General features: G+C 44.2%; 1 protein-coding gene across 2 annotated transcripts in view; it reads right to left on the bottom strand.

Moving 5' to 3' along the window:
- Positions 1 to 14365, bottom strand: part of PTH1R (parathyroid hormone 1 receptor) — a 98203-nt gene that overhangs the window by 40629 nt on the left and 43209 nt on the right. Inside the window, exon 2 of one of the 2 annotated variants that reach the window (XM_081971505.1) lies at positions 11555 to 11660. In XM_081971505.1, the coding sequence (XP_081827631.1) occupies positions 11555 to 11660 (106 nt within the window). Of the gene's footprint in view, positions 1 to 3315; positions 3356 to 11554; positions 11661 to 14365 lie in introns of those variants that run through there. The other variant, XM_081971506.1, reaches the window with a different exon arrangement.

Here is a 14365-nt window from a genome sequence, read left to right on the forward strand (position 1 = left end):
CATTTGAAGTGACCTATGACCGTTTTTTTCACACTTACGACCGTTGCAGCATCCCCAGGATCACGTGATCAAAATTGGGACAATTGGCAACTGGCTCGTATTAATGACGGTCGCAATGTTCCAGGGGGGGGGGGAGTGTCACGTGATCCCCTTTTGCAAACTTCCTAGCAGCTTCCGAAAATCATAGTCAATGGGGGAAGCTGGATTCGCTTAAAGGCATGTGATTCACTTAACGACTGTGGCAAAGCCACTGGCAAAATCAGGTGCAACTGTACATATACAGAAACATTCAACACAATTGTGTAACTTAACAATACTTCCTTTTTCTTCCTGGGATGTATTTCTCTCTTTGACACATTAGAACAGAGGACTGTGGCTTGTCTGTCTGCCTTTATCAAAGCTGAAATTATGCCATAAATTCTGGGAGTCCTTCCTTCCTCCCTTTCCCAATTATTCCTCCCTTCCTATCTCCCATCCCTTCCTCCTTCCTTCCCTCCCTCCTCTCTCTTTTCCTTCCTCCTTCCTTCACCTTTCTTTCTTTTTCTTCTGTATTTCTTTCTTCTCTCCCACCCTCTCTCTCCTCCTTCCTTCCATTCTTCCCTCCTCCCTTCTCCTTCTTCCCTCCCTCCCTTCCCCTTCCCTTTTCTTCTGCCTTTCCCTCCCTCCCTCCTTCTTATTTCCCCCTTTCTTCCCTTTTTGTTTCTTTCTTTTTCCCCTGTTTTTCCTTCTCTCTCTCTCTCTCTCTCTCTCTCTCTCTCTCTCTCTCTCTCTCTCTCTCTCTCTCTCTCTCTCTCTCTCTCTCTCGAACATCTGCTCCACACGTGAAGCCCACAGCTACCACCTGCATCTTGGTAACAAAAGAGACGCCAACCCAGTTCCCAAGGTGTTTGCATAGCAGGATAGAATATAAATCACCCCTAGGTTAGACTGGCACTCTGAATGGGGCAATGGCAACCACAGGCAGGCTGGGTTTGGTATGCCCTTGTGGTGAATCTATTACGGGAAGGACGAGCCGTGCTTGGAAAGAAATGGGACGCAGAAACCTCAAGAGTACCAGAGAAAGATGTGGGGGGGGGAGGGGAGGGGAGAGGAAAAAGAATAATGGAGAAGAGGAGGGAGGGAGGGAGGTAGAGGATGGAGGGCAAGTAAGGGAGAAGGAGGGAGAGGAAGAGGAAGGGAGAGAGAAAGGCAAGGGAAAATAAAAGGAAGGAAAGAAATGAGTAAATAAGAAAGAAAGAAAAAGGAAGGAGAGAGACAGAAGGAAGGAAGGGGCAGAAAAGCAAGAAAGCAAAAGAGAGAAAGAGGGAGAATAAATGGAAGGAATGGCGACAGAGAGGAAGGAAGAGTAAAACATGTAAAAGAAAGAATAAAGGAAAAAGTAAGCAAGGAAAGAAAGAAAGAAAGAAAGAAAGAAAGAAAGAAAGAAAGAAAGAAAGAAAGAAAGAAAGAAAGAACCCACAGCCTTGGCCACCAATAAGAGACCCACATAGGACAGTCTGCCTTGCCCCTTGAGCTCTGCCACATCTGTAAGACCTGGAGAAGTTGTCCTCAGGAGCCTCCTGGGGCCAGGACACAGGGGCCTTCCAAAGTCAGATCTTCCCGTACAAAGATCCCACCAAACCCAGACAGGATTTGCCTGCCTAAATCAAAGATTTTGCTCCAAAGATCAAGGTAGGACCAAGGAGTCTCAGATTCACAGGTTCTTATGCCTGCAAAACTGAGGTGTTTCTCCCAATCCTACAAGTGCAGAAGTCGCCAACATGGAGAGATGGACCTCAGGCAGCAAGGAAAGGCCAAAAAAATGAAGGCGTAAACCAGCTGCCATCCTATGCCGTCCAGATTGACGTCCATGTGTTGTTCCTCAAAGCAGAAACATCTGGAATCCCTGGCAGGGCCAGCATGGCATTGCCCGTCTTTTGCTGCTCCAAAAATCACATCTGGAGAAGGCATCAGAGCTTCTCCTTCCAACCACCAGGAGATGCCAGGCCTGAGAAATGGGTGGACCTCAGTCCCCCAACTAAATATGATTCAACCAGAAAGGTCAATAAATTAAACCCAGCTAATACGATTAAGGGAAAGACTCCCTTGTGAAGGCCAGTAGGACTTCACAAACACGTCTCTGTCATTTTCTTGGCCGGGATGAGCAACGTGGTTTGACATGGCCTCCTTCCAGGATCTGAGATCTCGACTCAAAATTTCCAGGTGACACAGACTGGAATTCTCCTCCCAGCACACATCAACCAAGGGCCCCTTTCAAGTTGGCCGAATATGTCGGTTGGAGATCCTTGAGGAGAAGTCAAGGAGAAACCAGGAGGAACTGGAGAAATTTGGGATAATAATAATAATAATAACAGTTCAGGAAAAGAAGGTCCTTTTCATGTTGGAGCTTTTCTGTTGAGTCAAAGAGGGATGGACAATGAAGAAGAGCTCTAGATGAGGGCCTCTCAACCCTCTCAAAAAGTCACTTGAAGACTTTTGGACCTCAACTCCCACAATTCCTAAGCCAACCCTCATCTCAATGTCCACCATTCCAGCCCACCTGGAGAGAAGCTGGCCCTGCATCTCTGGGGGATTTGGAGAGTTGAGGCCACACGTCTTCAAGTAGCTAAAGTTGAAAAAAAAAACGTTCTAGATGTTCCTTCTATGGCTTGGTATCGGTGTTGGATCTAGAATGTCCATAATTCCAGACCAGCTGGAGCGAAAGTTGATTATCTCATCATGGTGGGTTTCTGGATGTTGAAGTTCACACTTATTAAAGTGGCCAAGATTGAGAGCCACTGTTCTAGATATTCCTTCTACAGCTTAGAACTCTTCAGGCCCAGAATGTCCACCATTTCCAGCCCAGCTGGACTAAAGCTGGACCTTCATCTCACCATGGCTTACTAGGGATTCTGGGAGTTGAGATCCACCGGTCTTAAAGTATCCAAGAATGTGAAACACTGTTCTAGATATTCCTTCTACGGAATGGGTTGTACCTAGAATTTCTGGAACAAAGATGGTCTTGCATCTTTTTTTGAAGTCAGGAAAACAGCTCAAGAGATTCTGAGCGTTGGAGACAGGAAAATTCTTCCAGCCACGTCAAAGCGTGAATTGTGTGTGTGTGTGTCTTGGAGACGCTCCACACCATGAGGTTTTGCAAATACACACCCGTGTGTTTCGATTGAACCTATCCGATTTTGACAGGGCAGTTTGGTCCAGCAAATAAAAGCATTATTTATTAGGTGGGTGAAGGAGGAGGAGGGAAAAGGGAGAAAGAGGCATCTGGAATTAAGCAGGGAAATCAACGCTACAACGACCAGCTGGTGAGAAACTTACATGCGCAAAGATGGGAACTCACACTCATTTCCCCACAATGGAAGAATGGACGGTGAAGTGATGGGGCTGGCAGAGATCCTAAAACAGATTGCGCTAATTAAAGAAAAGAATTTATCTGGTTTTGTTTCCATTTTGGAAACCACTTCTGGATTTTGTACTTAAACCTAAAGAAAAAAAAAGGGAGGGGGTGTGTCTAATTTTAGATGTTGAGGACGAGACTGTGGTCTTTGTTATAGAAACATAAATGTCTGCATTGTTGCAGACACTTAGGAACAGAAATGTTAGGGTCCCCGGTGGTCTCTGAGCTAGGTGCAAACATTGACCCAGCTAGGGAACCTTATCAGTGCTAGAAGAGAGGGGGGGGGTTCTAGAGTCTAGCCTTGATGATGTTACCTAGTTGAGTGAAGAAATGTCTGTAAGAAAAGCACAGAGTTCAGAGAGCACCAAGGACTGCTCATTCCTCCTCCTCCTCCTCCTCCTCCTCCTCCTCCTCCTCCTCCTCCTCCTCCTCCTCTCTTCAAACCCTGCCCTCCTCCTCCCTTCTAGTCCTGATGAGGTTCCCTAGCTGGATCATGAAACATCTGCAAGAAAATAGAAATGGCTGTAGAGAAGGCAGGGAGGGAGGGAGTAAGTACAACAGAGAATAAATCTGAGCCTGAACATTTCCCGTTCTCAGTGCAATCGTTGACACTAGTTTAAAGCATCATTTTGCAAAACTACCCCAAAGTATCCCCCCCCCCCGCATTCTGCTTGTTTTGCCTTCAGAATTCTTATGCAAACATTATTATTTTCCTTTTTCTAAAAAAAAAAAAAAAGCTGTCATAAACATGCCGAAATGGACTGGAACAAATTTAAGTGCAGGAAGACTGACAAATTGAGAAGAACACAACCGGTTCCAGATGGGAGATGCCGAGTGTGGCCGATTAAAAGGCACTCTGAAACAATTACACATTTCTCTTCGTGGATTCAGGGCTGGAAAGAAAATTGGGAAGAGACAGGATGCTTTTCCAGATGGGAATCGGCTCTCCCGTGACCTAAGAGATCATCTAATCCAGCCCCCTGCAAACTGCAGGATTCGGAACCCCAGAATGAGGCAGACGGTTGCTGTTATTGGTAGTTTTCGACCTACAACCTCACACTTAGCGGCCATTCGAAGTCAAGACAGACCTACTTGTAGAAGGGTGGGTTCCTGCCAGTTCTGACCTCTTCTATAGAAGAGGTTCCAGAAATCTACAGTACCATTTATAACCGGTTCCAGCTCCCTCCCACCCACCCCAGTCCGCACATTGTCAAGATGAAGAGCGAGAGGAGGAATTCTGGGAGTTGAAGTCCACAAGTCTTAAAGCTGTCAAGTTTGAACACCCCTGGGGTTTTTTTTTTCTAAAAGGTTAGGGGTGGAAGGGTCTTGTAACTTGACAGCTTTAAGACTTGCCTGCTTCAAATGCCAGAGTTTCTGAGCCAACATCTTGGTTGCTAAGCAAGAGCGTTGTTAAGTGAGTTTCACCACATTTTACAAATTGGCCACGCCCACCCAATCACATGGCCAACAAGCCACTCCCACAAAGCAGGCCACACCTACAGAAGAGGTTCTAAAAATTTTTGAAACCCACCACTGATTTGTAGGTACAAATAATCCTCGATTTACAACAACTCATTTAGTGACTGTTCGAAGTTGGAAAGGAAATGAAAACATGACCATTTTTCAATCACATGGTCGTGTTTTACAACGGTTTCACCAAAATCCCACATTTATTTCTGATTTTCAGCAAAACCAGCTGAACTAGAGCAAACCATGAGTTCCCTTAATGACCACTGTGTTTACTTAACGACCACCACAAAAAAAAGGTTGTAAAATTGGTCACATGACCAATCCGGTTTATGATTTATGACCGTGATGGGCAGGCCCCATTATGGTCGTAACTAGAGGATGATCCATACGTTCCCTGATGAAAGGCAAGATGGATTCCTTGTATGAGAACGGTCACTAAACAAATGGTCTTAAGTTGAGGACAACCTGGATCTTGTGCTTCACAGGCAGTCCTCGACTTACAACCATCCATTTAGTGACCATCATAACAACTGAAAAATGTGGCCTATGGCCAATCCTCAAACTTACGACGGTCGCAGCATCCTCTCCCTCATATGATCAAAATTTTGCCACTTGGCAACCAGCAAGTAGTTACAACAGTTGTGGTGTTTTGGGGTTACGTGATCTTCATTTGTGACCTTCTGAGAAGTTGGACTCACTTAATGGTCATGCAATTCACTTAATAACTGCAGCGATTCCTTAATAACCGTAAAATCGGGTGGGACGTGCTTAACAACAGGAAGGTCATAAAACTGGGTGCAACTTGCTGAACAACGGCCTTGCTTAGCAACAGAAATTCTGCTCCCTACTGCGGTCATAAATCGAGGACTCCTGCTTTAGAGAAAATTTAGGTCTCATTCATGTCCTGCCCTTAAAATCCGTTTCCTCACGTTTTCTTTTTTTAAAGACTCTGCTAGCATCCATACAATAAATGCAGGGTTTTAATTGTCGTTAAACTCCATTTCTGTGCAATTTTCTTTTTTTCACGCTGCCAAAAGGTAGAAAATAAACGTAACAGATTCATCATTCGCCCAGGCTTTAAAATTTCGCATCTCTTTTTCTCCTGGATCCAGATCTGCTTTTTATGTCAAAGGAGATCGTTATATAAAATGGTACGGTTATCCCTCGACTTATAACGTTTCATCAAGTGACTTTTCAAAGTTACAACGGCCCTGGAAAAAGTGACCTTAGCACAAAGGGACCCACAGTCCTTCTCCTCCTCCGTAATCCAGCATTTTCACACTTAACAACCATTCAACATCCCCATGATCAAAATTCAAATGTTTGGCAACTGACTCATATTTATGACGGATGACAGCTGTATGATCTCCTTTTGCGACCTTCTCACAAGAAAAGACAAAGGGGAAGCCAAATTCACTTAACAACCAGGTTACTAACAACTGTGGCCATATTTTGAGGGCAAAACTCACTTAGCAAATGACTCGTTTAGCAATAGAAGCATTGGGTTCAATTGTGGTCATAACTCGAGGGCCACCAGTACCAAATCTTATCGGGCACCACAGAATTTGCATATGGAAAGGCAAGGATTGAAATAGGAGCTTTGATCTGGAAAGGAAGCGTTCCACCCTTGTAGCAAGCAGGATAAATACTTGGATGGAGGACCACAAGGAGATCCCAGGATGTCAGTCTCTACTGGGAAATCCAAAGAGGGCACCCAGAGAATTTCCTCGGCTGAGGATGGATTTGAATCCGGTTGAAGAAGAAAAAGAAAGGAGCTTTTAAAGATTATCTGAAGGACTGTTGGACTTTGGGCCAAACACCAGGCGACAGTGAGTTCTAGTCCCATCTTAGCCATGAAAAACAGGCTGGCTGATTTTGGGCCAATCACTGGGAGACATGGCGTTCTAGTCCCTCCTTAGGCATGAAAGGCAACTGGGTGTCTTTGGGCCAAACACCAGGAGACGGTGAGTTCTAGTCCCATCTTAGGCCTTAAAAACCAATTGAGTGACTAGGGCGAGTCTGTCTGAGTCCATCCCACCTTGCTGGGTGATTGTTGTGGGGAAAAGGCAGATTAAAAAATAATAATAATTGCAATAGCAGTACATTTATGCCTAATAAAACCATTATAAACATTGCAATTACCAATGAGGATCCCAATCTTCAGACGCCCCATAAATGAGCTGCCATAGTAAACGCCCAGCACCCCCACAGTCCTCCTCATATCTCCTCCTCCTTCTTTCCTCAAACCGTACTTCCTTTCACACTGATGGTGTTACCTAGCTGGGTCGTGAAAGGTCTGCAAGAAAAGCCACCAAGATCAGAGGACACCAAGGACCCCACAGTCACCTTCTTCTTCTTCTTCTTCTTCTTCTTCTTCTTCTTCTTCTTCTTCTTCTTCTTCTTCTTCTTCTTCTTCTTCTTCTTCTTCTTCTTCTTCTTCTTCTTCTTCTTCTTCTTCTTCTTCTTCCCTCCCCCTCCCCCCCCTCCTCCTCCTCCTCCTCTATAATCCAGCATTTTTCAACTCTGGCAATATTTTGGTCTGCAGACTCCAACTCCCAGAATTCCACAGCCAGCATAGCCACGGCTGAGGATTCTGGGAATTGCAGTCCACTCTTCTTCATTGAGCCAAGGTTGGGCAACACTGCTACTATAATCTACTCTGGCCACCCAAGGATCTCTAACTTAGAACCACAGGGTTGGGAAGGTACCTTGGAGGTCATCTAGTCCAACCCCCTGCTCAAGCATGAGAGACCCTCACCCAAATGAGCTTGTTTGGCTGCAAAAAAAATGACACAGATCCCTAAAGCTCCCTTTGTTTGAATTAGGACCAGTTGTAGGAGTAGCATTTAAAAAAACACACACAAAACCCTACAGCCCTCCCCTTCCCCTTGAAACCACTTCTGTCGCATTCTTGTGCAGTGTCTTTATTTCCTCCTAATTAATTCTGACTTCATTCCCAGCATCTCGTTAGCTCATGCTAATTAATTCCAGACCAAGCAGGCGTGACTGGGCCCATTCCTCGGCCAGATTTGCTCCGAAAAACCTTTCCTTGGGCGAAAACTTTCTCTAACTTTACTCCAGCTAGAATCAAAACACAGAGAAGACCAGCAGCCAATCGGAAACCTCAGTCCTTCCCTGACCGCCCAATCGGAACACGGGGAGCATCAAGGAAGATTTCAAGGAGACCTTTTCCTTTTACAAGGAGTCCTCGACTTACAACCACAATGGAGAGCAGAATTTCCATCACTAAGCGAGCCGGTTGTTAAGTGAATTGTGACTGATTCTATGATCTTTTCTACCACGGTTGTTAAGGGAATCATTTCAGTTGTTAAGTGAATCTTGCTGGGAAGGGTGATAAACGAAGATTACATCGCTGCAATTAGCATGAATCCCTGCCAGTTGCCAAGCATCCAAATTTTGTGATCGTGATCGTGGGAATGACGCAGAATTCTGTGCTTCAAAATGCAAGAGGACAATGTCGCTGGATGTCAGTCAACTTGCAGGTCGTTTTTTAATCATTATTATATTCTGTATCTATATATTGTATTCTATTGTATTGTAATTGCATTGTATTGCAAATGTATTGTAATTGTACTGTACCTTATTAGGGTGTGTTGCACTGCATTGTATTGTCTTGTGTTGTAGTGTACTGTCTTGTACTGTACTGTGTTGTGTTGTACTGTTGTGTTGTACTATGTTGCAGTGTCCTATCCTATCCTATCTTATATTGTGTTGCATTATATTGTACGGTAATGTACTGTATTGTATTTTATTATATTGTGTTGTATTGCATTGCGCTGTACTGTATTGAATTGGGTTGTGTTATGTTATCTTGTACTGTGTTGTTTATGTATTATATTATTATATTAGGTAAAGACACATATGTGCTTGTCGTTCCCGACTCTAGGGGGCAGTGTTCAAAGCCGAAGAGCCGGCGCTGTCCGAAGACGTCTCCGTGGTCATGTGGCCGGCATGACTCAACGCTGAAGGCGCACGGAACACTGTTTCCTTCCCACCAAAGGTGGTTCCTATTTTTCTACTTGCATTTTTTCACGTGCTTTCGAACTGCTAGGTTGGCAGAAGCTGGGACAAGTCACGGGAGCTCAATCCGTTATGCGGCGCTCGGGATTCAAACCACCGAACTGTTCGATCAACAAGCTCAGGATCTTAGCCACTGAGCCACCGTGTCCCATTATTATACTATATTATACCATGCTATACTATGCTATACTATACTACTATACTATATTACTCTGCATTGTATTATATTGCATTGCATTGCATTATGTTATATTGTATTATTATATCACATCACATCACATTAAATATAGCTGGAGAAAAAAACCCTTGCATATGAATCTTGCAGACCAATACATTGATTTAAGGAGAAACCCCCAGGGTCTTCCTTTAGACAGGGGGCGAGGGGGGTGGGAATCAGAGCGTGGGAAAAGCAGAATTTCACGTGGTTTGAACTAAGCGTGTTTGTTTTTCCAGGGATGTTTGGCTAGCAAGAGAGAAACCCCAAACTTCCAAGAGGGCGTGAAAGGGGGAAATTCTTGCCTAAAATGCGTCCTATTGTTCGAAGCAAGAACAGCTGCAGAATCCAGCCGGGCCGAGGGTGTCTCGCACACGCATCCCCCTTCCCGCTCGCATGCTCAGCACACTCACTAATCCAGCTCTGCCTCTCGCTCTTTGTCAACTCAACTCATCTGGCACCAATTAAGGAGCTCCCAAAATAGAAAAGAAAACAAAACTTCTAGCAGCCTCTTGGCTTGGGGGAGGGGGCCGAGATGGAGGAACGCTTGGCTAGCACGGAGTCACACACTGTGAGGGACCCCCCAACTGATGGGGTGGACAAGGTTCCTCCGGCCGCTGCCTCGTTCCAGCTAGTCTTGACTTACAACAGTTCATTTAGTGACCGCTTGAAGTTACGACGCCACCAAACAAAGGGACTTACGGCCTTTGCTTTTCCGTTTCAGCATCCCTGCGGTCACGTGATCAAAATTCGGGTGCTTGGCAGCTGACTCGTACTTATGACGGTGTGTGTCATGTGATCCTAACCCTCGGGCGACCCTTCTGAGGAGCAAAGTCAATGGGGAAGCCAGATTCGCTTAACGACCGCGTGACTGACTGCAGTGATTCTCTTAACAACAAAGTTTGTAAAATGGGACGCAGGTCACTTAACGACTGACTTTTTTTTGCCAATGTTGTTAAGCGAATCACCCGCTGTTCATAAGTGAATCCGGCTTCCTCTATCGACTTTGTCATCAAAAGGTCACAAGAAGGGATCGGGTGACACACCCACCCCCTGAAGCACTGCAACACCGTCATAAATACGAGTCAGCTGTCTGGATTTTGATCCCATAGCCACAACTGTCATAAGTGGGAAAAACAGGCACGTTGCTTTTTCCGTGCTGTTGTAACTTCGAATCGTCACTAAATGGTTGGTTGTAAGTCGAGGACTGCCTCTATTCTGCTAGGTGGCAGGAATGGATGTATAGAAATGAGAGGACAGAAGACTGAAACAATGACTGAGCCATTCAGAGGCTCAAGAACGAAGGAGAGGGAGGATTAATTCAGAAGCCGTGGCCTTCAAGGTGCCAGTCTGAGGGGGGGGGGGGATACATTTTGCATGGAGGAAGGGAGGAAGGAAGGAAGGAGGGAGGGAGGGAGAACAGAGGAAGGAAGGAAATGAAAAAGAAAGAAAGAAAGACAAGACAGAAAGGAAGGAGAGAAACAAAGAGAGAGAGAAAGAGGAGGAAGGAAGGAGGAGAAAGAAAAGGAGGGAAGGAAGGAAGGAAATGAAAAAGAAAGAAAGACAAGACAGAAAGGAAGGAGAGAAAGAAAGAAAGAGAGGGAGGGAGAAAGAAAAGAAGGAAGAAAGGGAGGTAGGAAGAAGAGAGGAAGGAAGGTGGAAAGAAGGGAGAAAGGAAGGGAAAAAAGAAACAAAGATAAGACAAAAAGGAAGGAGAGAAAGAGAGAGAGAAAAAACAGAGGAGGAAGGAGGGAGAAAAGAAAGAAGGAAGATGGGAGGAAGGAGGGAGTGAGGAAAGGAAGGAAAGAAATGAAAAAGAAAGAAAAAACGAAAGACAAAAAAGGAAGGAGAGAAATTAAGAAAGGAAGAAAGAGAGAGAGAGAGAAACAAAGAAGGAAGGAGAAAGGAAAGGGAGGAAGGAAGGAGGGAGGGATAGAGGGAGGGTAGGAAGGAAAGAAGGAAGGGAAATATTGCACTAATTATTTTACCTACTTGGGTCATGAAACCACTAAGCTCAGAGACCCCCAAATACCCCACAGTTGTCATCGCCCTCCTCCTCATTCTCTCCTCAACTCCCCCTCCCTTCTAACACTGATGATGTTCCCTAGTGGGGTCATGAAACGTCTGCAAGAAAACCGCAGTCCTTCCTTCTCCTTTTTATCCTACAGGACTTTCCAAGGTTGGCATTTTGGTGTGTGTGTGAGGGGGGGGGGTCTACAGACTTCAACTCCCATAGTTCCACAGGCAGCATAGCCATGGCTGAGGATTCTGGGAGTTGAAGTCTTCTAGTCTTCCATTGGCCAAAGTTGGGCATCTCTGCTACAATCTATTCCAGCCAATCGTCCAAATCAGAGATTCATTCATTTTTTAATGATTTTTTTTCAAGGCTTTAAAAGTTGCCCTTGACAGGAAGGTGCAACCAGATGCAAACTCACCTGGCACTTGGGGTCCCTTCTCTTGCACATTTCTTTCACACTGGACTTTGGCTTCCAACAGGTACATCATCTGCTCCTCCTTCGTTACGACGTCATCAGGATCCACCTGTGGGGGGAGAGGAGAGAAAGCAGCGCATGAGATCCCAACTGCACAACAATTTCTGGCTACCTGCTTTATAAAGTGGTTGGGAGCCTTTTCTTAGTGTCTGTTTGTGTGTAGGAAATATGCTATTCCTTCTTTCCTTCCTTCCTTCCCTCCCTCGCATTTTCCTTCCTCCTTCCCCCTTCCTTTTTTGCCTTCCTTCCATCCTTCCATTACATTCCTTTCTTTTTTCTTCCTCTCTTCTTTCCTTCCTCTTTCTCTTTCCTTCCTTCCATTATATTCCTTTTTCCTTCCTTCCTTTCTTTCTTTGCCTTTCTCTTTCCTTCCTTCCATTAAATTCCTCTTTTTTCCTCCCTCCCTTCCTCCCTCTTCCTCTTTCCTTCCTTCCTCTATATTCCTTTTTTCCTTCTTCCCTTCTTCCCTTCTTTCCTTCCTTCCTTCCTCCCATCTTCCTTCCCTCCCTCCCTCCTCTTCTTCCTTCCTTCCTTCCTTCCTTCCTTCCTTCCTTCCTTCCTTCCTTCCTTCCTTCCTTCCTTCCTTCCTTCCTGCTTGGCTGTTCAAAAACAGAATAAATTGGATAAAATTAAAAAAAAACCAAGGGTTTCAATAAAATCCCTTTTAAAAGCCTGTTTCCACTTTTGCTCCCGGTCACCTGCTGTAGCTCCGAACTGCGTGAATTAAAATCACTATTCATTACCCCTTAATGTTTTGCCAAAGTATTTTCCATAACTTTCATGTGAAAAGTATTTGATGTCTACCCAGGGCAATTTTAAGAGTCTGGAGAGATGCTGGAAGATAATAGTTTTCACTATAGTGATGATTTATTAGACATTAATAATGTTACTTTCCAGAATGTTAGCGGGAATCTCTATATCTATTAAAATAATTTAAGCTTCCAACTAATTGCCTTCATACAGAATTCTCAATACTTCACACTGCATGAAAACTGTAACAGACTTGCTTATTTAATTATGTTTCTGTCTACCTAACTCTCGTCTTATCAATTTTCTTTTCGCTCTGTCTCCCTTTCTGATCCATCCATCCATCCATCCATCTCTTTCTACCCATGCATCTGCCTTCCTGTCTGTCCATCATCTCATTCATCTCTCCATCTCTCTCTCCATCCATCCATCCTTATTTTTTCTCCCTCTCTCAATTTCTACTGCCCTCTCTCCACTCATCCATATTTCTCTCTTCCCTTCCCCTTGTATTCCTGTCATCCATCGCTCTCCCTCTAATTTATCTCTGTATCCCTTATCAATAATGAATCCATCCATTGTTAATCTATCTCTTCATTCATCATCCATCCATCACATATTTTCTCTCTCTCTCTCTCACACACACACACCTGGCTGCCTGCCTGTCTAGTTTTCCATAGAAAAATCACCCAGATGGCTTTAAACCTAGATTATAAAACTCCATCCAGAGCCGTAAATAAATTGTTAAAAGGAAACAACAAAAATATATGCACGATGGGGGGGGGGGGGAGATACTCCCTGAAGTTTAAGTCAAATTATCCATTACATGAACAAGCTGTCCGTTTCATGCTACGATGTCCCACCGCTGAGCGTGCTATAATGAGCTTTTTTTCAATAAGTAGAACATGGTCAATTTTTTAAAAAAAAACCTCACAGGAGATTTGATCAACAACGAAGCCACTCCATATCTCACTGGTCCCCCGAGACCCCCAATAGCCTAAGGACAAAGCTGGACACCCTTGAAGAAGTGTGGACTTCAATTCCCAGAATTCCCCAGTTAGTATTATTGAATCTGTCATCTGTCGGGTTTGGCCCAGCAACCAAACAGGACAGACACAGACTCCGACCGATAGTTAGGACAGCAGGAAAAAAACAGTGGCCGCCAGCCTGCCTTCAATGGAGGATCTGTATATTGCCTGGGTCAGAAGGAGGGCTGAGAAAATATTTACAGACCCCTGGACATAACCTATTTGAACTCCTCCACTGTAGGACACTGCATGCCAAAACAACTGGACACAAAGACAGCTATTTTCCCCCATGCTATCCCTCTGCTGAACACCTAATCCCAACAGCACTGTCTCTAATGCCAAATATATTTACCCATGTTGCAGGGCTGTAGTATCATCATTATCTTTTTTTATTATCTTCTTTATTGCCTCCTCTTCTTGGTATTATTATTATACTCATTTGTTCATTAAACATGAAACTCAGTCAACTGAACATTTAAAAAGATATCATGAATATCATCAACTGGCACTAATGTTGTTTCTCTTTTCCCTTTTCTCCTCTTCTTCTCCTCTTCTTGTTCTGTTCCTGTTCTCCTCCTATTCTATTCTCTGTTCTGTTCTATCCCATTCCACATTTTCTCCTCTTCTGATTTCTCTCCTCTTCTGATTTCTCTTCTCCTCTTCTATTCCTATTCCATATTTTCTCTTCTCTTCTGAATTCTCTTCTGATTTCTCTTCTCTTCCATATTTTCTCTTCTCTTCTGATTTCTCTTCTCCTCTTCTATTCCTATTCCATATTTTCTCTTCTCTTCTGATTTCTCTTCTCTTCCATATTTTCTCTTCTCTTCTGATTTCTCTTCTCCTCTTCTATTCCTATTCCATATTTTCTCTTCTCTTCTGATTTCTCTTCTCTTCCATATTTTCTCTTCTCTTCTGATTTCTCTTCTCCTCTTCTATTCCTATTCCATATTTTCTCTTCTCTTCTGATTTCTCTTCTCTTCCA

The sequence above is a fragment of the Natrix helvetica genome (assembly GCF_964273705.1).
Source record: "Natrix helvetica genome assembly, chromosome: Z".
NCBI lineage: Eukaryota > Metazoa > Chordata > Lepidosauria > Squamata > Natricidae > Natrix > Natrix helvetica.